The sequence below is a fragment of the Pelobates fuscus genome, chromosome 9, assembly GCF_036172605.1.
Source record: "Pelobates fuscus isolate aPelFus1 chromosome 9, aPelFus1.pri, whole genome shotgun sequence".
NCBI lineage: Eukaryota > Metazoa > Chordata > Amphibia > Anura > Pelobatidae > Pelobates > Pelobates fuscus.
In genome coordinates, this window is record NC_086325.1 from 168,457,484 (window position 1) to 168,481,129 (window position 23,646).

The 23,646-nt window shown below is 41.6% G+C and overlaps 3 protein-coding genes across 5 annotated transcripts in view; 1 reads left to right on the forward strand and 2 right to left on the reverse strand.

Moving 5' to 3' along the window:
* MBD1 (methyl-CpG binding domain protein 1) overlaps nt 1-3,147 on the forward strand; it is a 38,281-nt gene extending 35,134 nt beyond the window's left edge. For all 3 annotated transcript variants that reach the window (XM_063433056.1, XM_063433058.1, XM_063433057.1), the window contains 3 exons: nt 709-783; nt 859-936; nt 1,353-3,147. In XM_063433056.1, the coding sequence (XP_063289126.1) occupies nt 709-783; nt 859-936; nt 1,353-1,799 (600 nt within the window). In that variant the 3' untranslated portion in view covers nt 1,800-3,147. The remainder of the gene's footprint in view (nt 1-708; nt 784-858; nt 937-1,352) is intronic.
* Nucleotides 3,148-7,393: 4,246 nt separating this feature from the next.
* LOC134573731 (olfactory receptor 1F1-like) lies at nt 7,394-8,311 on the reverse strand. Its single transcript, XM_063433508.1, has one exon. The coding sequence runs from the start codon at nt 8,309-8,311 to the stop codon at nt 7,394-7,396; it is 918 nt and encodes a 305-aa protein (XP_063289578.1).
* A 12,068-nt stretch (nt 8,312-20,379) lies between these two features.
* LOC134573357 (olfactory receptor 8A1-like) lies at nt 20,380-22,323 on the reverse strand (the record flags this gene model as incomplete). The annotated part of the gene is made up of 2 exons (XM_063433059.1): nt 21,401-22,323; nt 20,380-20,401 (listed from the first exon to the last, which is right to left on the reverse strand). Coding segments are annotated over exons 1-2 (945 nt in total), but the record flags the coding sequence as incomplete, so codon positions are not given.
* Between the last annotated feature and the right edge of the window lie 1,323 nt (nt 22,324-23,646).

Below are 23,646 nucleotides of genomic sequence, written 5' to 3' on the forward strand. Positions count from 1 at the left end.
TGGTTAGATGGTACGGTGTGTGGTTATGGTATGTGATGGAGGTGGCTGGTACAGTGAGTGATATCATGCTGGTCGGATGGTACGGTGTGTGGTTATGGTATGTGATGGAGGTGGCTGGTACAGGGAGTGATATCATGCTGGTCGGATGGTACGGTGCGTGGTTATGGTATGTGATGGAGGTGGCTGGTACAGTGAGTGATATCATGCTGGTCGGATGGTACGGTGTGTGGTTATGGTATGTGATGGAGGTGGCTGGTACAGTGAGTGATATCATGCTGGTCGGATGGTACGGTGCGTGGTTATGGTATGTGATGGAGGTGGCTGGTACAGTGAGTGATATCATGCTGGTCGGATGGTACGGTGTGTGGTTATGGTATGTGATGGAGGTGGCTGGTACAGGGAGTGATATCATGCTGGTCGGATGGTACGGTGCGTGGTTATGGTATGTGATGGAGGTGGCTGGTACAGTGAGTGAGATCACGCTGGTTAGATGGTACGGTGCGTGGTTATGGTATGTGATGGAGGTGGCTGGTACAGTGAGTGATATCGTGCTGGTCGGATGGTACGGTGCGTGGTTATGGTATGTGATGGAGGTGGCTGGTACAGTGAGTGTGATCACGCTGGTTAGATGGTACGGTGCGTGGTTATGGTATGTGATGGAGGTGGGAGGTACAGTGAGTGATATCACACTGTCTACTCTGTTGACAGGAGTTGTATCCTATCCGAGTGGCAGACATAAAAGAGGAGAGCAGCTTCACGTATGAAATTAAAGAGGAGCCATTGGTAAGATGCTGCGTCCTGGGACAGGGTGGTGCTTGTCTCTCCACTCGCTCTGTCTAAAGATTTCTTTTTCTTTAGGACAATCATTGCGCAGGAAGGATTGTGTCCATTGAGGAGAGTGATGACATTGCAGAAGCAGATGAGAGCACTCCATTGGTGAATACAGTTTATCTAAAGCTTTTCCGCATAGATGCAGATTTTTTTATTATTTTGCAAACATCCATCATTTTAATTAATAGGAAGGAGAGCTCCGTGCACTATAACCGACACACAGAGGAGAGGTTGTTATGCTTCCCCTTTAAGAGTCATCAAATGCTAAGCACTGTGTAATTTATGGGGCTTTAGTAAGCTTGTTGAGTACAATTGTCAAATACAAATAGAAAACCCATGAGCTTGCAATCTAGTCTTTGTAGCACGTCTACAGAATTACTGGAGGATTAAGACAAACTGTTAGTGGATTAAACAGTGCTGTATAGAGATAGCGAGAAGTAAAAGGATGCCTTCAGATGATGTATACCTAGACCATAGCGTTGGTGAATGGAAGTTAAATTGTTGCTGTTTTCTTGTGACAGATCATGGAGATATTCAGCCTGGGAAAATACGATGCCATAACATGTCTGGACCAGGTTCTGCAGGAGTTCATGAATGAGTTGAATGAGATCCCTCTACCTGCCTATTGGGAGGTACAAAATAACACCGCCCCAAACCTTCAGCTGGTTCAAAGAGACAAACTTTCCACAATGGCAGACACGGTCATCCATATCCAGCCACGATTCCGTTTCTTTGTGATGGTGAAAGGTCTCCCAGTCCCTTCTACCCACGAACTTTACTTGAAACACCCAAGCCACCTGACGTCTGTGTATGATGTAGTAGAGCTGATCGGCGACCTGGAATCTTACAGTCCGTGTCCTGGAATGTGCACGCAAGGACTGCGCTCCGCTACGTGTCGTGTGCTGGTGAAAGAGGAACGTTGCACAGAATGTTGTAAAATTCCATGGCCATCGGGTAGCAGCTTCTGAGCAGGCGGGGGTGGGGGGCTGGCGCTCAGGGACAAAGAGCGAGGATTCGGCGCTGCTCTAGAAATACCAGTACGGTGGAGAGACGAAGAGGAACCAGTGTTGATTGGGTAATCAAAAGTTTCATGTGGAGCATCATTGCGCCGTTAGAGACGCTTTATATCTTATCGCTGGATTAACACCCTTTATCACTAAATCTATCGCAGAGTCTTGGAGACCTTCCGCAGCCAACTGGTGAGATTGTGGGGCAAATGCCTCACTTTCTCTCAGGTTAATGGAGAATGTCTGTACAGGTGGGGAGGAATCTCGAATCAGGAAGGGTTTGTTTGAGCCACACAGCTCCGTATTACCTGGAGAAGCCTTGAGGCTGCAATTAACGAGGACCAAATAAAAGCCATGCCACACAATGAGTGAAATGCATGTAATTGATGTAGGGAGACGGTGTATTCTTGCTACAGGTGATCCGTGCAGAGCAGTGTGTAGTCTAACACTTAGCTTTCCACTTCTGCACTAAAACGCTTCCAGTTCTGTTGGAGCCCTGGCTCTGCGTTTTGGAGTGAGGCAGTTGTGCCTACATGCAAATGTTTCAGCCTTTCACACCAGGATAAGCAGGACGAGGCTGTGAATATAATATGTGCAGTTTGAATGGGTTGGTTAACAAAACACGTATGAAATTTATTCACTAAAGCAGAACTTGGGGAAAATTGAGAAGAGAATTTAATGTTTTAGTCCAAAATGAGCTAATTTGGAGAAATTTTCCAGCTCTATTTTTCCGTAGTAACATTTCCAAGTCTCTTGTCATTTTTCTACAGTTACTATTTTGGTGAATAAAACTTGTTTTTCTTTTTTTTCTTTCTCTCTACACTGGAAGACACTGAGGCTGGGCCACAGGTATATCAAAATTTTAAGAAGATAAAAGGAAGCATTTTCAGGTTTAGCTTGACAGATCTTTTATTTTATTATGCTGTTGAGATATTTTTTGACTAATATATAAACGTGTCTTCCTCTTGGCCTTCACTCCATGTGGTGGGGGGAGTGCTGTTGTCTCTGTTTGCGCAGTTTTTTATCCTCTGCTCTCCGCAGAGAGTTGCTGCTTTTTTTTCTTTTTGTAAATAAAGGACAACAGTCACTGTTTTATGTTCCAGTTCACAGTTCTGTCCCATTTGTTACGGTATCGGTAAATAAGGTGTCAGGAATACAGACCCGATCTGAATCACCCACTTTCTGAAAAGTTGCCAATCTGCTAAATAAAGCATTGCAGTTTGTTTGCTTCCAGTTAATTGCATTACCAGGTAATTTATGTATTGTTCTTTAAGAGTTAAGTTTAATATTAAACTTAGTTCCTTTTTAATGTGTTGTATCTCTTTCTCTGAATTGACTTCTCTTGGCTGCTATAATACTCATCCCATCTTTCACTAACAGAGTGTTCAGCTGTAAGGTATACCCAGAGAGATTTCTGTATTACCAGCAAACTCCTAATACGTCATTTGGCTCATACTTTTATTTAATTCAGTAGCACCTGTCTTGTCCACGCTCTGGCTTCCAAAAGGCAAAGCAAATGACCCATCTTTCTTTCCTCCTTTCTAATGTATTAAAAAAATGTATAAAAAATACCCCACTGCGATTTTCTTCTGTGGACTGTATTCTCCGCTCTCCTCGCAGCCTAGCCTTTCCTGCACTCATTGCACTCCCAGATTAAAGGGACACTATAGTCACCTGAACAACTTTAGCTTAATGAAGCAGTTTTGGTGTATAGAACATGCCCCTGCAGCCTCACTGCTCAATCCTCTGCCATTTAGGGGTTAAATCCCTTTGTTTATGAACCCTAGTCACACCTCCCTGCATGTGACTTGCACCGCCTTCCATAAACACTTCCTGTAAAGAGAGCCCTATTTAGGCTTTAATTGCAAGTTCTGTTTAATTAAGATTTTCTTATCCCCTGCTATGTTAATAGCTTGCTAGACCCTGCAAGAAAATCCTGTATGTGATTAAAGTTAAATTTAGAGATTGAGATACAATTATTTAAGGTAAATTACATCTGTTTGAAAGTGAAACCAGTTTTTTTTTCCATGCAGGCTCTGTCAATCATAGCCAGGGGAGGTGTGGCTAGGGCTGCATAAACAGAAACAAAGTGATTTAACTCCTAAATGACAGTGAATTGAGCAGTGAAATTGCAGGGGATTTATCTATACACTAAAACAGCTTTATTTAGCTAAAGTAATTTAGGTGACTATAGTGTTCCTTTAATGTGTGGGAATAGTGCTGAACGTATGATGTCACAAACCTTCATACCTGTGATGTCATTCTTATTATCATCATTTATATAGCGCCAACGTATTCTGCAGGGATTTAAACTTTTACAATGGGGAAATTTGACAAGTAATTTACATACAGAATATAACAGACATGTGAACGGTGTATGAATGCATGTAGATTGTAGAGCTGAGTGCTTTCCTATTTAAAGCTTTTGGGTAGGTGCTGTCAGCAGTCTGTTTCCTATTGGGAAGATCAGTTTACGAAGAATCCCTCTTTAGTTCATTATGCAGATATTGCATTACAAGTTACATAACCACTCCTAATTAGTAAAGATTGTAGAAAGGACAGACGGGGGCAAAGAGCGGCACACAGTTTAATATATGCAGAGAACGTCTGTTGTGTTTTCTTTGCATACATTACGGTGAGCTGATGGGGGGGGTGGCGGAGGGAAGAGAGGGCTTTCACACACAGACAGACATCCCGCAATACATCCCTACATTCACACACAGACCGACATCCCGCAATACATCCCTACATTCACACACAGACGACATCCCGCAATACATCCCTACATTCACACACAGACCGATACACCCCTACAGTCACACACAGACCGACATCCCGCAATACATCCCTACATTCACACACAGACCGACACCCTGTAATAACATTATTAAAATCATACACGTGGAATATTGTTAGAGGGGAGATTTGGGGTTTGTTATGGTGGTTTATGGATAGGATAACTTGGGGTTTCATTGTGAATAGCGAAATAGCAAACGTAGAGTTCTGGTTTGTAACAATTAAAAGAAATCAAAATGAAGTGCAGAAATTACCAAATTTGCCTCTTGCGAATAGCCGAAGCAATTTAACGTAGCACATTTCAGGTTGAAACAACTGCATTTATAAACCTAAACCACGCTCAGCAACATACAAACAAAAAGCTGAGTGTATGCAGCCACAATGAACATCCCCACAGTTGTCATCTAGTGGCCAATTATATAATACAAATACATGCACTGGCCCAATTGAGGGGCATCATTATTATTCTATTATTTATATAGCGCTAGCAAATTCCGTAGCACTGTACACTGGGTATTTACATTCTTCCCGTGTGAAAGTGTTAGCAATTCAAAGCTATCAGAGGCTTATTCACTAAACAGTGGAGTGCAGCACGCTGAAACTGTTAGGCCGACACAGCACAGAAGAAGTTATGGCTTGGAGAATGTTTGCAGATAGTTTTTCATACATTTTGCAGTTCATTTTCCATTTATTACTGCTTACCGAATGCACTTATTGAGGCTGATTTGGTTTGGGACATAATTTGTTTTTTGTTTAATAAATAAATCCAAACCTTCTCCAAATAGTATTTGTAGTGAATTTTACCTGAATTTAAGGTTTTGCAGTCCCAGATTACCATTAAATATTTATTCTGCAGTAGAAAATTCATAATTTGATTGACCGCACTTTACACCCTGTTCCAAAATATTATGCAAATTCTATTTAAGTGTCACAAAAATTAAATATTTTGTTTTTCAGTTTAACTCATGGATGGCATTGTGTCTCAGGGCTCTTTTGATCACTGAAAACAATCTTGGACACCTGTGATAATTAGATTGCCAGGTGAGCCCAATTTAAGGAAAAACTACTAAAGGAGGGTGTTCCACATTATTAAGCAGAGCACCATTTTCATGCAGTATGGGGAAGAAAAAGGATCTCTCTGCTGCCGAAAAGAGTGATATAGTTCAATGCCTTGGACGAGGTATGAAAACATTAGATATTTCACGAAAACTTAAGCGTGATCATCGCACTATTAAGAGAATTGTGGCTGATTCAGAGCACAGACGGGTTCGTGCAGATTAAGGCACATTGAGGAAAATTTCTGCCAGATCCATGCATCGGATCAAGAGAGCAGCTGCTAAAATACCATTACATAGCAGCAAACAGACATCAAGGTTTAGAGTTTTCCAGAGTCTTGCAACTGTGCATAAACCTGCTATTCAGTCACCACTAACCAATGCTCACAAGCAGTACCGGCTGCATTGGGCAGAAAAATACACGAAGACTAATTTTCAAACAGTCCTGTTCACTGATAAGGGCCATGCAACCCGGGATGGTTGGTGGACGGCCACCCTGTTCCAACAAGGCGGTGGTGGAGTCATGTTTGGGCCGGAATCCTGGGAAGAGAGCTGGTCGGCCCCTTTAGGGTCCCCGAAGGTGTAAAGATGACCTCTGCAAAGTATGTGGAGTTTCTGATTGACCACTTCTTCCCTGGTAGAGAAGGAAGAACTATGCTTTCCGTAATAAAATCATCTTCATGCATGACAATGCACCATCTCATGCTGTTATCGGGATAAAAGGAGAGAAAGTCATGGTGTGGCCTCCATCCACCCCTACCTCAATCCTATTGAGAACCTTTGGAGCATCCTCAAGCAAAAGATCTATGAGGGTGGGAGGCAGTTTACATCCAAACAGCTGGGAGGCTATTCTGACATCTTGCAAACAAATTCAAGCAGAAACTGTCCAAAAACTCACAAGTTCAATGGATGCAAGACTTGTGAAGCTGCTATCAAATAAGGGGTCCTATGTTAAAATGTAACGTGACCTGTTAGAATGTTTAAAAAGTTAAAATGTTGTTAAAAGTTTGAAATAGCTTTTGATTTCAGTAAATATGCTGCAAACACAACAAATGACAATTTTCAGTTCTTTACAACCTATAAAGTGTTTTGAAACTTACTTTGCGTAATAATTTGGAACAGTGTATTGTAAGTTTTTTATGTATAAAAAAATACTGTTATTAGGAGGTTTGTTCAATAAAATTTGAATTGTACTCTTAATAGTTGATAACATGAGAATTATGCTGACTGTTATTTGCATAAATTGTTTTAGGTAAATGAGAAAAATATAATTTGCATAATAATTTGGAACAGGCTGTAAACTGCAGGATGTGATACTAGTGAAACAGTGTATTAAACAGTACTAGATACATGGAATAGCCTTCCAGTGGGAGCAGTAACAGTGATATAGAAAGGGTAGTATATACCTGGAATAGCCTTCCAGTGGGAACATTAACAGTGATATAGAATGGGTAGTAGATACCTGGAATAGCCTTCCAGTGGGAGCAGTAACAGTGATATAGAAAGGGTAGTAGATACCTGGAATAGCCTTCCAGTGGAAACAGTAACAGTGATATAGAAAGGGTAGTAGATACCTGGAATAGCCTTCCAGGGGAAGTAGTAAAGGAATTAAAGATACATGACCTGTGAAAGCATCTATCCTTTAATAGTTAACACCAGTTTGAGATATGATAAAAAAACACAGTGTTCGCTGATTCCACAAGGTTATTGACACATCATTTTCTTCAACGCTCCCTTCACTTGCTGGTTCCTCAGACTGTAAATAAATGGATTGAGAAGGGGAGTGAGGACTGAGTACACCACAGTTATCGTCCGGTCATCGTCCACTGACCCTGACGAGGAAGGACGGAAGTAGGTGAAGAAGATGGTTCCAAAGTAAAGTCCTACAGAAAGGAGATGAGATGAACATGTGGAGAAAGCCCGATACTGTCCAGAGGATGAGCGAATCATTAAGATAGTTTTGAGAATTCGGCTATAGGAGACCACCACGAACAGGAAGGGGCTCGTTGCTATTAGAGAACCCTCTGTAAATACCAGAAGATCGTAACTAGTGGTATCGGAACAGGAGAGAGCCAATAGGGGAGGGAGGTCACAAAAATACTCGTGAATCTGGTTAGGACCACAAAATGTAAAGGTAGAGACTGTGACCATGTGTAGAAGGGAGTGCAAAGAGGTGAGGGCCCAAGAGCTGCCCACCAGGGTCAAGCAAGTCTTTGAGTTCATGATGGAGAGATAACGAAGAGGATTGCTAATTGCTACAAGTCGGTCATAAGCCATGATCGCCAGTATAAAGCATTCCATGCTGGCCGTACAGAATAGGAAGAATAGTTGTGTCATACAGGCCTTGAAGGAGATAGATTTCTTCTCGAGGAGAAGGTTGGCCAGCATGCGAGGGGCTGTAACCGAGCTAAAGCAAATATCCACAAAGGAGAGGTTCCCCAGGAAGAAATACATGGGAGTGTGGAGCTCATAATCCTTGCTGATAACAGCTATGATTAGCCCATTTCCCAGCACGGTCACCAGATAAGTAGTCAGAAATACTGCAAAGAGTGGGACCTGCTGGTTGTGGTTACGGGATAAACCCAGAAGGATGAACTCTGTAACCAATGATATATTCCCCATGTTTTCTGAGAAGAAAAACCTGGAAAGGATAATAAATAGCAGAGAAATGTTACAACCAGAAATATAGTCTGTGATTGGTATGGTGTTAAGTTTTATGAAAACTCATACCCTTATTTTTCCTCCATAAAGCAGCTCTGTCATTTCTCAATATCTCAGAAAGAGAGAATCTTTATTAAATGCTGATTTAATAAAAATTCCAACCCAATCCAGAGATACCATAAGACATAATATGGGCTAATTTGTCTTCTGGTAAAACCTCAGTTTGACAAATGGTGGAGGTCCACTGTAAACTTTAGTCTAGTTCTAGCAGCCATCACAAGCAATGTCTGTGGGTTTTTAAGCTTGGTCTATTGGGGCTTCCATGGAATCCACCATAGACCTCTTTGTTGTACTTACGCACACATTAGATGAAGTGCCAGGAACTTAAAATGGTCCTCAAGATGGAGATGGCAGCAGCTGCGTGGGACAGCTTCACGTAAGTAAAACTTCCTTCTTCTGTACCCTGCGACCATCGGACCCTAACTAGAAGCTTTTGCAAAGGTTGTAAAGAACAGTGAAAGTAACAGATCTGCTTAATCTTAAATTAAATACTCCAGCAACATAAAATCAGCCCTGGGTTCTTCTCTTTCATTTCTTCTCGGGAATATTTCTAAACTGGCAGTGTAGAGCCATGACTTGTCTCTCACAGCCAGGGTCAGATTAAGAGCCCAGTGGGTCTGGTGCTGACAATTGTGATGGGCCTAATTACAGAATCTTATCGACCAAAAACACTAAAACAATCATACCTCTTAAGCGTCATGTATCTGATGGACTTGGTGTTGGAGGGAAACTCAAAGGATGCAGCTATAAGAAGACACATACTCTTTCAAGTAAATCCATACCCCCTAACAGCAGTGTCCAGTGAAGCAGGAAGTCATTGGGCGGGGTAAAAGGATGGGCCACTGATGCGAATCACGTGACCAGAACTGCCAAAATGGGCTGAACATGTCCAAAAAGGGGGCATGTCTGTCCAAAGAAATGGAAATCCAGTCTGGCATCAGTGTCCCTATGTATCACAGCGTCAGTGTCCCCATGTCGCCCAGTGTCTATGTCTCCCAGTGTCTATGTCCCCATTCCGCCCAGTGTCCCCATGTTTCAGTGTGTCCCGTGTCATTAGGCTACTAGGGGACATAGTGAGACATGGGGACGCTGAGACTCCATGCACTGAGACACTTGGGGACACTGGGAGACGTGGGGGCACTTGTGGATACAGACATGGGAACACTGGGAGACATGGGAACACTGAGACATTTGGGCACACTGAGAGAAATGGGGTCACAGGCACTAGGGACACAGAAACATGGGGACTCATGACAGACATTTGGGGAAACTAAGACACGAGGGACATGGGGACACTGGAGACATGGGGACACTTGTGGACATAAACATAGGGACACTGACACACTAGCTGGGAGACATAGGGACAGTGGGAGACATGGGGACACAGACACTGGCTGGGAGACATGGGGACACAGAGAGACCCGGGGACACTGACACTGGGAGCCATGGGGACACAGGGAGACATGGAGACACTGTGTCCCTAGTGTCTCCGTGTCCCAATGTGTCTCCCTATGTCTCAGTGTCCACTAGTGTCTCAGTGTCCCCATGTTTCCCAGTGTCCCCAATTGTCTGTGTCCCCATGTCTCCCTGCTACCTTTCCCCCTATCCTTCACATACCTGAGCTGTAGTCTGTCTCTGCAGGCTGGGAGCTGCTGTCTGGACTCTCTGTGCTGTGTAGCTGCTCCCCCGCGGATCAGGGAGTAGAGAGAGGCAGGGAGTACAACTTCCTACACCTGCCTCTCTCCATACACAGTGTCCCCTACTGGCTGGTGCTGGTATTGCAGAGTAATCTCCGTTTAAACTGAGAAAAATATTTGCCTTTGTATTGCCGGGATTACTGCAATACCGTCACGGCCAGGCAGCCCCAAATACTGTCTGTGCCTTAAAATACCAGTCAGGTGGCAAACCTAAGAGTAGGGTGTAAAAAATAAAATAAAAAAATGTTTTAAAGTATTTTTTTTTTTTAAATGGACCTGGGCCTGGAGCTGCAGCTCCATCAGCCCCTATGTTAAACTGGCCCTGCTCACAGCCACCCTCAGTGAGTACTTTACTAATTCTTTTCCAGGAGTCCTCATGTATCATGGTATATAGTCACAGCGATTTTTAAGTAACTGTCAATGAGAGAGCTGCTAGTCAGTGACTAGAGTTACATTGATCTACTAGAATCCCAACCCAAAATCTTTAATGGTCACTGTAGCGGACCCCTGGTATCCTGACCGCTTACCTCGGCTAATTCCTTGCCTTCAGCCACTCAGGAACCCCTCAGAGTGTAAAGGGACCCATTTCCTCCGAGTAACCGAACGACACACAGTCCTGGAGGTACAACACAATGTTATTGGCCACACACGACTTTTATGCAAACATATTTGGTTATACATCATGAAGAAAAAAAAACTTGAGGTTTAAACCTTAATCTTTCTAATTCTTGTATTATACACAAGTGGCTATTTTCTAATGCATTTAAAAAAGATTTTATCAAGGGTCACATCTCAGTTACCGATATCTGAGCCAAGGGAGCCATATATAAAGATGGTCTTGTTTCTTACCCCTCATAGACCAGTGGATATCTTCCATTTCGCAAGTATTTTCAACGTTGGCTATCCACTGATCTGTTGTAGGTATCTGAGTTTGTTTCCAAAATACTGGAATGAGTGCATTTGCTTCAACCAGTAATATTTATGGGAATCCAAAAAAGTGCATGGGCAGCCCATCAGTGCCTGCAATGGTGTGAGTTTGATGACAGTATTGAATAACCCGTCTTATCACTTCTATGACTCCGTCCCAATATAATTGTATATTTTTGCAGAACCACCATATGTGTTGAATATCACCTTCTTATTCCCCACACCTCCAACATTGATCACTAGTGAGTGCATGAAATGCGTTAACATTCCCCGGGGTTCTATACCATCGTGCTATGCGTTTGTAGAAGGCTTGCCTCTTAGTCAAGCTTATAGACCAATCTTCATCAGATATTTGTATATGTAAATTGGGAGATTATCGTTGGGAGATTATCCTCTCTCATTATAGAAGACTAGGGTTTGGGATCCCCAATAACATTTTAAGCATTTCTCCTCTTGAAAATCTGGATTATCCGCAGCTGAAAACAAGGGATATATTCCTATAGATAATTGCCATAAATCTTTATTTTGTCTCCATCTTTTCAAAATATTACTGATTAAAGGGTGTGGATGAGTTACTATTTTTTAATATTACAAGTCTGCCACGGGAGAGTGTGTAGGGGGATGGAAGCATTTGCTCCACTCCCACCCATGGTGTCCTTTTATTAATGTCTGTCCACTCTCTCACTCTGTTATACAATGTTGCCAGATTATATTAATATAAATGGGGCATCTTTTTAATTTTTGTTAAGGTATCACATGCAATATGTGCTTTTCAGTTACTCCATATAAAAGAAAGAAATAACTTTAAGTTGGTCAAAAAATAACCGAGGGATTGATATGGGAAGGGCCTGGAACATGTCCAATAATTTTGGAAGAATTATCATCTTTAAAATGTTTATCCTACCAAAAAGCAAAAAACGGTGGTAAATTCAATTTTTTTAAGATTAACTTTAATCTCTTCTAATATAGGGTAATAATTACATTTATAAAGACTAGTATTTTTTCTCTGTTAATTGCACCCCTAATTTGGTGTCTGTGTTAGTGCTAGACCCAGTGTAGATCATTTCCATTGCTTGCAGTCTTTCCATTTGGAGCAGGTAGTGGGGTCCAGGGCCAGAGAATGCCTAAGCACACGATAGTCCAGGCCATACTTAGACTGACGGGTGTGAATTTAGGCTTTTTTTTTTTTTTGTTATGCTTGTTTTGTTTCTATTCTGCAATTTTTTTAATTATTTTTTGTAACTATATTTTTATAAAAGCTATTCCACAATTTATTTCATGACATTTCAATGGGATTTGGGGGCAATTACTTACCGACCTCTGACAGGGCGTTATTACAATTGGTTTCATTCAGCAAGATGGTCAGTAAATTGACTGAATCCAGGGTTGGCTGCTTTAAATATACCATAAACCATTTTACTGTCACCCAGGACCCAATTAGTTGGAGCGGCCCCTGGGATGAGAATCTTTTTTCGAATTCCAAACGGATGCTGGGGTATCCATAGTCAACACACAGACATGGATACTTTGTGTGCAATTACAAAGAATAGTTTAACGTTTAGAATTATGCAATAAATGATTGTTTATTACATATTATCATTTCCTAATCTCATTTTCTAGGAATGTGGTGTGACGGACAGGGTAGGGGAAGGGAGGCGTTGATTGTTACAGTAACATTAATCTGTTTTCTGCGTTTTCCACTCTCTGGGCTTCCTGTTGTTAACACGTTAAGTTCCTGTTTCCAACTGATTCAATAATAAACAGATTTAGAAAACACGCATTTCTTTATCAAACTGAAAACAATCTGTTGTTATCTAAACACCGTTAAACCTATTAATGAAGGACGTACCTAAATATCATATTGCAAAAAGCACTTTCTATATAAATGAATATTGTTGTTAATGTTAATATTGTTTTATTAATATCAAAGAACTGCTCCTACAAACTTAGTGTTACAGTGCCATCTAATTAATGGTATCATTAATTACCAAATATTATCAAATCCTTCGTTTTGGAGGGTGCATTCTACTCCTGGAAGGAGTATACAGTCCAAGGTAACACAGCCTTGGAGATTTGGAAACTTATTTCGGGCTGAACTGAAAATCGTCCTATTGGTCAAATAACTGAATTCCGAGCCAAGATGTTCCAGAATCCATGGCTGATCCTGGGTGTCCAGCCAGCTGAGGCAGAGGGGGTCGACAGAGGCATTGGCAGGGAAGGCTTACCCAGGGTAGAGCACCGAGAGGACCCCCGAAAAGCCGCATATCTAAAATGTGCCATTTATTATTAGTAGCCCCAAGTGCCCTGTGCCTGGTCTGTGCTCTTCTCCCTCCCCATTACTGAAGCGTGGACACGCAGCAGAGCCTTCTCTCTGGCCCAGCCTCAGACTCCGTGTTCATGCCGAAAGACGTGAGGAGGGGACGAGACACAACACACACCATATCCTGCTCCCTGCTTTGCACACATTGCGGCTATGAACAGTGTTGAGGCTGGGCTGAGCCTCTGCCAGGCACTGCCGGTCATTGAGGGAGCTCTGACAAGCTGCATCTCCCACCGAACCACCAGGGATCAGGATCCCCCCTACCTGGCCATAGGCAATCCTCCTGAATTGTATTTATTTTTTTATTATTTTTCTTCATTAAAGTCCCTTCTGCTTTTGGTGCCAAAAAAGAGACAGTCACTAAATGTTGATTTTATACACAGGTTAAGTGAGAAGTGGCAATAAAGGAGAAAAAAAGAGGATTAGTAAAAGTTAATCTATGCACATATTATATATTTAATAAATATAGAATTGTATTACTGCTGCTCTATTTTTGTGCCTTTTTATGTTCTTTTGATTCGGTTTCTGAACTGGAATCTTGGTCCCGAAATTCTAGCCGATTGCAAGTGTTCTGGAAAATTTTCTGTTTTGGTAAAAAATAGTTTGTCTGAGCAGCAATTTCTGATATGAACACTGACTGACACAGGAGGTAAAGTACTCATTTCATTTTACGATTACTTGACAATAAATTTAGTAAACCAAGAATTGTTAAAAAAAATAAAAGATTGTAGGCCAAATTGCCTTTACCGGAAAGCTATTCCACTCTACTATTCTCTAGTTTGATTTTTTTCTCCTAAAACTTGCAATTTCTTGGACAATCCTCTACCAGCCCTTCGAAGAAAGAGGAATTCTGGTGCAAAGTTCTAAAGTAGAGTATTGAGCGGGAACATTCCATGGGTTTCCGTGTTAACAGCGCCACGCTTTGCTCCTGAATAACTCTGTAGACTGATTACCCATTATTATAACACTGACACAGAACCCGCATCATTCCCAACGGGGTTTACACCAGAACTCTTCACTTGATCACTGTGTTGTTATCCGTTACCGATATACGCTACGCGGCTAGCCAGGAACGTAAATGCGGAACTGACTTGTTTCCCAAGCTGTAAATTAAAGTGCGGCCCAGCAATGTGTAGAATTAACGATACACAATGAGTTCTAAAAGAAGTGATAGTGAAGGAATGGCCATTGGATTTCTAGAGCCAAGCAGAGATTTTTATATTTTAAGTTTGTCTGGAAAGCAATCTATACACGACATTGTTTTATTATATGTTTATGTGTCAGTGATGCATCCCATGTTTCAAAAAAAATGTTATGCTAATATAATAATGGTTACATAGTTACATTGTTACATAGGCTGAAAAGAGACATGTGTCCATCAAGTTCAGCCTTCCTCATATTTGTTTTTTGATGTTGATCCAAACGAAGGCAAAAAAAAACCAGTTTGAAGCGCTTCCAATTTTGCAACAAACTAGGAAAACAATTCCCTCTTGACCCCAGAATGGCAGTCAAATTAATCCTTGGATCAAAGAGCATTTACCCTACTTTGAAAATTATTCTGTTTTTGCAAGTAAGCATCTAGTTGCTGTTTAAACATCTGTACGGACTCTGATAAAACCACTTCTTCAGGTAGAGAATCCCATATCCTTATTGTTCTTATGGAAAAAAAATACTTTGTTTTGCATAAGACTAAATCTTCTTTCTTCCAGTCTAAACGCATGACCTCGTGTCCTATGTAAAGTCCGGTTTGTAAATATATTTCCAGATAATGGTTTGTATTGGCCCTGAATAGATTTGTATAATTTTACCACTGTTGATTGACATTGCACATTATTGCATAGTTTGTTGTCTATAACAATTCCCAAGTCCTTCTCGTGTGTGGTTATCTCTAATTCACTTCCATTAAGTGTATACGTTGTTTGTGCATTCCTGATGCCGAAGTGCATAACTTTGCATTTCTCTACGTTAAATTTAATCTGCCATATGAATGCCCAGTCCCCCAATCTATCTAAATCTCTCTGCAGCAAAGTAATATCTTGCTCACCTTTTATTACTTTACAGAGTTTTGTGTCATCTGCAAAAACTGAAACATGACTTTCTATGCTTTTGTCAAGATTATTTATAAACATGTTGTAACCGCAGCTGGTTCCCTTATTTACTACTATAACATCTTAAAGCATAGAATTTAGCAGGGCTAACCATACAGATATCTTAGCCATAATATTGTTGTAGAATTATAGAATTTATGAAATCAGCATAAGAGAATACTTTATCAGGGAGAAATGTGCGTCAGCGGAACAATGTGTTCATCAAGAATGAAACATTGTGGCCGTTGAGCGACATGTTGATCTCAATAAAGTATGTGTCAGCTGAATAATAAAATGTGTATCTACTAAAAGACCTTGAAAAATTAAGCTTTGAAACTAATAATGCCAACTACTCAAAATTGCTGCCAAAGCACCCCTCCCATCGAGTGGACACCTCGTGCTAACAAGATGGCACCTACATCCTGTGTCCACTCCCGTGTCAAGAATGTCACCACCTCTTGATGGGAGGGCATTTGACTAACCACTTAACACCTAAACCAATTAATAATGTTTACTTGTTGTTATCTTGAATTCTTCAGTGATGTAATAATGCCTTTAAACGGGTCTGAGCACTCATTTTTGAATTAAAACCATTCCGAAGTTCTTTCATTAACCTGAACCCTGTGTCTCAGTGTGAATTTACTTCCGCGTGCACGCAACTTTATTATTTTTAATTTGGACATGAACAGATAGTCATTCAAACTTATTGGTTTGCAGAAAAGAATCCACATCAATATTATTTATCTAGGAAGAGTTCTTCTATTTAAAATATATAAATAATTGAGTATACAATATAAAATCTGGATTGTCTTAGAAGCTGTGACGAAGTGCCCTTCTCCACTTGTGCCTGAAGAGGACTAATTGCCGACCTCTTGCCATGTAACTATGGCCCCTGGGAGACTTTGCCAGTTAAAAACACTATTTGGACTTATTGGTGTTTAAAAGACTGTTCTGGCCCTTTAATTGGAGCTGGCACAATTCTGCACCTTTGATTCCATGGGAGAATGTGCCTTTTCCTGTCCCATTGTTCTCCAGCAGGGTGTTGTCCCAGGGACACTGCCAGACCAGTTTAAACTGGCTGCTTTGTCCTTTTTCAATCTCTATATCAGCCCATGCTAAACTTAAACCCCATGGCGATTTGACTGTGTTTGTGGTATCTGAGCACTGTTCGGATATATTGAGCGCTCAGATCCAAGCTATCTGGGGATAGGTTGAATGTAGGGTTTCTGTTCAGTATGATAGGGTTTATGTATTTTTGTGTATTTTTGCTGTTGTTGTGAATAGAGCTATTTTCTGTACCTGGAGATAATTGGCTTACCGCACCCAAACCATGCTTGCAGTCGGTCAAAAAGGACTTCCATCTAACTTTTGAACCACTGGACCAATTTGTATGATTTTGACAAACATTTGTATACTGCGTATGCTGGTTCAGAATATGTAAGTGTTATGTGAATGTGATGTATACTTTACAGTTACGAATATTGTATAAAACTGTATATTTTCCTGCCTGTGATAATTAAGTTAGCCCATTGTGTTCAGTAATTATATCACAGGCAGAGGGGAGGATTTTGCTGTAATGAATGGGAGTGTCAGAGATTGTTGTATTGTTTTGATTGGTTTGTGTCCTTTGTATGCCTGTGTACCATCAGGTCCAGGGTGTGTGCCTCTGGCCTGGGGGATTGTATAAATTGTGAGTGCTTGCTTGCATTAAACAGAACTACTTGACCCTTTCTTGAAGCTTTGGCTCATGCTTGGAGGATGGGATAACTACACTCTGGGGATTGCTATATTCACACTATACTCCCCAGGGTAAGCTCTTGTAAGAGCTGTTCTTGTTCCTGCTACGCTCTCTGGAATAGGAGAGGTCTACCCACTGGAAGATGGATCCTGGCCTTGGGTCCAGAGTGGGTGAGAGACGGCTAGACCCCGGCGCATCTGCATCGCTGGAAGTGGGGTCTGCAGTGCTGATGGTGTCGGTTGGAGTGCTTGGAGTCCTCGGCAAGTGCTAGGAGAATTGATTGGCGGAGGTACTCGGTCGGAGTGCCAGTGGTCCGTCACAGAAGCAATAAATTATTATTTTTTTAAAATATTCTATTAGAAGGGGTCTCAAATCAAAACCCTGAGATACACCACTTACCACCTCTGTCCAGCTTGAAAATGTACCATTTGTGACAACTCTTTGTACTCTATTTTTTTAGCCAATGTTCTACTCAAGAACAAGAATTTTCATCTAGACCGATTTCTTTGAGTTTAACACTAATCTATTGTGTGGAACTGTATCAAATGCCTTGGCAAAATCCAAATAGATCACATCCACTGCAACACCATGATCTATACTTCTTCTTACTTCTTCGTAGAACACAATCAAGTTAGTTTGACATGACCTGTGCTTCATAAAACCATACTGATTTTTGCTGAAAACCATGTTCTTTTCAAGGAATTCTTGAATTGTATTCCTTTCAAATACTTTCCCAGCCACAGAAGTTAAGCTCACAGGTCTATAATTTCCAGGCAAGTATTTCAAACCCTTTTTGACTATAGGAACCACATCCGCCTTCCTCCAATCCTCCGGAACACTTCCTGAAAGAAAAGAATCTTAAAAGATTAAAAACAGAGGTTCTCTTATTTCAACAGTTAGTTCCTTAAGTACTCATGGATGAATACTGTCAGGCCCTGGAGCTTTGTTTATATTAACTTGCTTTAGTTGCTGCAGCAGGTTGTAGCGTAATAAAATGTGATTTGCAATGCAGGCTTAATTATGTTTAGTTAATCAATTTTTATACTAGAATTGTGTTTATACTCAATGTCTTATTATTCTTATTTTTTCTGTTTTTTCATCTTACTTCCATCTTCCACTGGATATGGGGGCAAATGAAACCCCAATATAACGCACCATACAGCATGGCAGGTTGAGTTATGCCGTGGATGGTTAAATAATCTGTTGGTAAGATCCTACGTGGACTGCGTGGATGATGCTGTGTTTAAGTGATATTTAATATTTTCTTATCGGATTTAACAAAGCTTTGCAGACAATATTTATTGGCTCCCAGTCTCTTTATCTGGGAAACTTTCTAGGGATTTATTTAAACTTTAATTCATACTAACCTCCCACTATCCTTACTAGCCTTCACCCCATCCATCCTAACCTCTCCACATTCATACTAACCTCTCCACATCCATACTAACCTCTCCCTAATTCATATTAACCTCCCCCCATCCATACTAACTTGCCACCATTCATTATACCTTCCCCCATCCATACTGACATCCCCTATCAATACTAACCTCCTACTATCCTTACTAACCTTCCCTTCATCCATACTAACCTCTCCCCATTCTTACTAACCTCCCACCATCCATACTAACCTCTCCCCAACCATACTAACCTCTCCACATCCATATTAACCTCTCCCCTTTTATACTGACCGCCCACCATCCATACTAACCTCTCCTCATCCATACTAACCTCCCCTCATCCATACTAACCTCCCCCCATTCATACTAACCTCTCCCCAACCATACTACCCTCTCTACATTCATATTAACCTCTCCCCCTTTATACTGAGCTCCCACCATCCATACTAACCTCTCCACATCTATACTAACCTACCAAAATCCATATTAACCTCTCCACTTCCATACCAACCTCCCCCATCCATGCTAACCTCCCATTTACTAACCTCCCCCATCCATAGTAAACTCCCACCATCCATACTAACCTCTCCCCAACCATACTAATCTCTACACATCCATACTAACCTCTCCTTATCTATACTAACCTCCCACCATTGATACTAACCTCTCCACATCCATACCAACTTCCACCATCCATACTAACCTCCCACCATTCATACTGACCTCCCTCCATCTATATTAACCTCTCTACATCCATACTAACCTCTCCACATCCATACTAACCTCCCCCGTCCATACTAACTTCCCCATAACCATACTAACCTCCCCCAACCATACTAACCTCCAACTTTCCTTACCAACCCCATCCATATTAACCTCCCACCATCCATACTAACCTCCCCCATCTATACCACCCCATCCATACTAACCTCCCCATTCATACTAACCTCCCACCATCCATACTAACCTCTCCCCAACCATACTAACCTCTCCACATCCATACTAACCTCTCCTCATCTATACTAACCTCCCACCATCCATACTAACCTCTCCCCATCCATACTGACCTCCCACTATCCTTACTAACCTTCACCCCATCCATCCTAACCTCTCCACATTCATACTAACCTCTCCACATCCATACTAACCTCTCCCTAATTCATATTAACCTCCCCCCATCCATACTAACTTGCCACCATCCATTATACCTTCCCCCATCCATACTGACATCCCCTATCAATACTAACCTCCCACTATTCTTACTAACCTTCCCTTCATCCATACTAACCTCTCCCCAACCATACTAACCTCTCCACATCCATATTAACCTCTCCCCTTTTATACTGACCGCCCACCATCCTTACTAACCTCTCCTCATCCATACTAACCTCTCCTCATCCATACTAACCTCTCCTCATCCATACTAACCTCCCCTCGTCCATACTAACCTCCCACCATCCATACTAACCTCTCCCCAACCATACTAACCTCTCTACATCCATATTAACCTCTCCCCCTTTATACTGAGCTCCCATCATCCATACTAACCTCTCCACATCTATACTAACCTACCAAAATCCATATTAACCTCTCCACTTCCATACTAACCTCCCCCCATCCATACTAACCTCCCATTTACTAACCTCCCCCCATCCATAGTAAACTCCCACCATCCATACTAACCACTCCCATCCAACCTCCGCTGCCACGGATTCCCTTTCCCCCAATATCGTAGGTCCAATACTCCTGAAAATAAATATAGCTGGTATTGCCTTTCCCCCCACACATTAGTCGAGACTGAATGCTGGGAGTAGATCTGTTTAATGTAGGCAAGCACTCACAATTTATACACACAGTAAACTCCTCCCCTGTGCCTAAAAGATGATTGAGTCAGGAACTGTACAAACTCAATTATCTCCGGGTACAGATAAATAAAAAATTTTACAACACCCCAAAAGTACTCCCAAAACCCATGGAAACCCCTCCACATCCAGATAGCCCTGATCTGAATGCATATCCAAAAAGCACTCAGATCTGTTCGGTAGTTTGGAACTGCCATTGAGGGAAAGTTTTGACCGGCCGACCACGAGGTGTAAGCCCAAAATAGGAATCGTGGTAAGGGCTGGTCTCAGTTCGAGGGATTTTATATGAAAATCACACACAACATGCTCACTGGTGGTCGGGAACTTGAACCGGCAGCCGTTGCATCTTCACCAGTGTTTGCAGGAGTGCCTAGTGCCTAGTCAAAATCAGTTCCAGGCACTTGATGACCAAGTACCACTGCCTGCGTTTGGGAGACATAATGGCCGCCATCCATTCTGTTGCATGAAATGGTGACCCCCCCAGGGGAGCATTCTATTAATTGTTTCTATTGTGGTTTTCGTACTGGATACTTTGTATTCCATATTCTAATGAGGTGTTGAGGTTGGAAACCGAACTAGGTGGGTTTGAACAAATAAACGAACATCAATGCTAACCTCTCCTCATCAATAATAATCTCTCCCTTAACAGGGGAGCTCCAGTTCTAACCTCACTTGATATCTGTGATAATCTCTCTCCCGTCAGGGCTATTCTTTCCACCCATAAAAACTAAACTTCTCCCCACTGCTAATATTTCATTTTATCAGTGCTAACTTCTCCTCCCTATTATTGTTAACTTCTCACCATCTGTGAAATATTCTCCCAATCAGAGCAATCTACCCCTCAACAATGACAAGGGTGGAGAAATACTATTTAGTTCACTAATGTAGGCAGTGCAAAATATGGTTTTGTTAAGTCTTATTTCAACTTTTATACATACTAATTTACTCTTTTTACTCCTAATGCTTTCTTCAGGACCTCTTTAACCTCTCTGTTTCTCAGACTGTAAATGATGGGGTTTAACATGGGAGTCATGATCGTGTAGAGCACAGCCACCACTTTGACATCTTTGTCCATGGCGTAGGTGGTTGTTGGCCAAATGTAACTGAAAATCCCACTTCCATAATACAAAGCCACCACCGTGAAATGAGATGCACAGGTGGAGAAGGTTTTAATTCTACCACGACTGGAGCTAATCCTTGTAATTGCAGAAATTATTCGGCCATATGTTACTAGAATAAAAGTAAGTGGCCCCATCCCAGCTAGGACCACTACCATCATGAATAGGGTTTCACCAACCCACGTATTGGAACAAGACAGTTTAAACAAAGGGGTAACGTCACAGAAAAAATGATCTACTATATTAGGACCACAGAAGTCTAGATGGGAGATAGAGATTGCTTGGAGCACTGAGTTCACCAGCCCACAAAGCCAGCAAATGGCCACCAGCCCAAACCGGACAGCTCTGTTCATGATAAGTGTATAGTTGAGTGGGAAGCATATAGCCACGTATCTGTCGTATGCCATTACAGCTAGAAGGTAACACTCCGCCACTACAAAGAACTGGAAGAATGAGAGCTGGGTTAGACATCCAGAGAAGGAGATGGACTTGTGGGCAGTGACCAGAATGAAAAGAAGCTTGGGGACAGTGACGGAGGAAAAGATGATATCGATGATGGAAAGGTTAGCTAAGAAGAAGTACATGGGGGTGTGTAGCCGCTTGTCAGAAGAAATCAATGTTAGAATGACAATATTCCCGACCACCGTGATGAGGTAGATTGAGAGAAATAACAAGAAAAGGAGAAATTGGGGTTCTAGATTATCAGACAGACCCACCACCAGGAAGACAGACACAGAGGATTGGTTCTCCTGATTAAAGATGGCCATCGATCTAAAGAACAAAGGACAAAAGCAATGGGTCACTACAGGCCTGAATTATACATTATTTATCTAGACTAGAAAGCTGTGTTATAACTATGTTTTATGTTTTACGGAACACCGAGGGATATTTGGGAGGAAGAGAAGGATGTTGATTGTTACAGTAACATTAATCCTGTTCTGTTATCGGTGTTCCCCTCTCTCTGAGCTTCCCGCTGTCACTGTGTTTCCTGTTTTTAACGTATTAAATAATAAACAGATTTAAAAAACATGCGTTTATACATGAAACTGAAACACAACAACCTGTTGTTATCTGAAAGCCATTAAACCTATCAATGAAGTGTCTAAATTTCACAATTCACATTCGTGAGATAATCATATCATAATTATAGAACATTATTAATATCAGTTTTATTCATATCTGAGGAATCCTGCTATATTCTGGGTGATGGTCTGGGAAAACCACATAACAGACAATTTATTAGGTATCTTTAATTACCATAAATAATCATTCCCCCAATTTTGGCATTTTACATGGTACTTTCTCTGTAGGAAGGGGGGGTATGGGTTACGTGGCAGTGCCGGGCTGTGTAATGAAGGGGTATGGGTAGCGTGGCAGTGCCAGGCTGTGTAATGCAGGGGGTATGGGTTACGTGGCAGTGCCAGGCTGTGTAATGCAGTGGGTATGGGTTACATGGCAGTGCCAGGCTGTGTAATGCAGGGGGTATTGGAATACCTGCAAGGCTGTGTAATGCAGGGGGTATGTGTTACGTGGCAGTACCAGGCTGTGTAATGAAGGGGGTATGGGTAGAGTGGCAGTGCCAGGCTGTGAAATGCAGGGGGTATGTGTTCTCGTCCAGAGAATGAATGCCCATTTTCATGCATGACAATACCTTACTGGCCTTGGCCACTGCTGATTGACATTGCACATTGTGGCATAGTTTGTTGTCTATAACAATTCCCAAGTTCTTTTCGTGTGTTGTTATCCCTAATTCGCTTCCCTTAAGGGTATACGTTGCTTGTGTATTCTTTACGCCGAAGTGCATAACTTTGCATTTTTCAACATTAAATTTCATCTGCCATTTGAGTGCCCAGTCCCCCATTCTATCTAAATCCCTCTGCAGCAAAGTAATATCTTGCTCACATTGTATTATTTTACAAAGTTTTGTGTCATCTGCAAACACTGAAACATGACTTTCAATGCTGTCTTCAAGATAATTTATAAACATGTTAAATAGAAGGGGTCCCAGAACAGACCCCTGAGGGACACCACTTACCACCTCTGTCCAGCTTGAAAATTTACCATTAATGACAACTCTTTGTACTCTGTTT